We start from the raw sequence: 732 nt of genomic DNA on the forward strand, positions 1-732 counted from the left end.
CCCATAAACCCGCTCAGGGCAGCGGGACTTCCCCTCCCCTCGCCCCACGGCAGGCCCAGCCCAGCGGGACTCAAGATGGGCGCTTAGAGGACATTGCTGTGCGTGGAGTTTCTACTGCTAGTCACCGTTACGGAAGCCACACCCCACCTTTAAAATGTGCAGTGAAAAATCTCAAAACAACAGAACACGTAGGATTAAAAACAAAGCAATATTCTTTCCCAGGGACTTTGAAATACTTGCTAAATTGCAAAAAGGTGACAAGTTTAAAGGGGAACGTCAAAAAATAAATAAATAAAAATAAATAAATAAATAAAGGGGAGCGTCGTAAGTGATCCAGGCAGCGGGCAGCTTCCCCCCGGGACTCCCAGCGGTGTCCCCGTCGTGCACAGGGGCCTGCGAGCCAGACTCACCTGGAGGAAGCTGACCGCCATGAGGAAGAGGCTGTAGGAGCCGATGCCCCCCGTGAACACTTCGTTCAGGTCCCTCTGCAGGAGGAACTGCTTCAGCACCAAGACCAAGTACGGCAGCACCGGGTACTTCTGCAAAGGAGCGACGCGTCAGCGGCCCTGCGTGAGGAGCGCTGAGCATGCCCGGTCCTCCCGTTCCCAACTGGCGGGCACCCTTCCTGCCCATCTGAAGGGCGACTGTAAAAGCAGTCACAGCAATGGGTGAGCACGGGACGTGCCCACAGCACACGGCGCCGGAGCCCGCGCTGCGCCCACAGCCGGCAAC

The 732-nt window shown here is 56.8% G+C and overlaps 1 protein-coding gene across 1 annotated transcript in view; it reads right to left on the bottom strand.

Annotated features, from left to right (window-relative positions):
- The window catches only part of PAPD5 (PAP associated domain containing 5), a 37,690-nt gene that overhangs the window by 29,476 nt on the left and 7,482 nt on the right, over window positions 1–732 (bottom strand). Inside the window, exon 6 of the mRNA XM_005880308.2 lies at window positions 411–539. Within this exon, the coding sequence (XP_005880370.2) occupies window positions 411–539 (129 nt within the window). The remainder of the gene's footprint in view (window positions 1–410; window positions 540–732) is intronic.

The sequence above is a fragment of the Myotis brandtii genome, unplaced genomic scaffold, assembly GCF_000412655.1.
Source record: "Myotis brandtii unplaced genomic scaffold, ASM41265v1 scaffold633, whole genome shotgun sequence".
Classification (NCBI taxonomy): domain Eukaryota; kingdom Metazoa; phylum Chordata; class Mammalia; order Chiroptera; family Vespertilionidae; genus Myotis; species Myotis brandtii.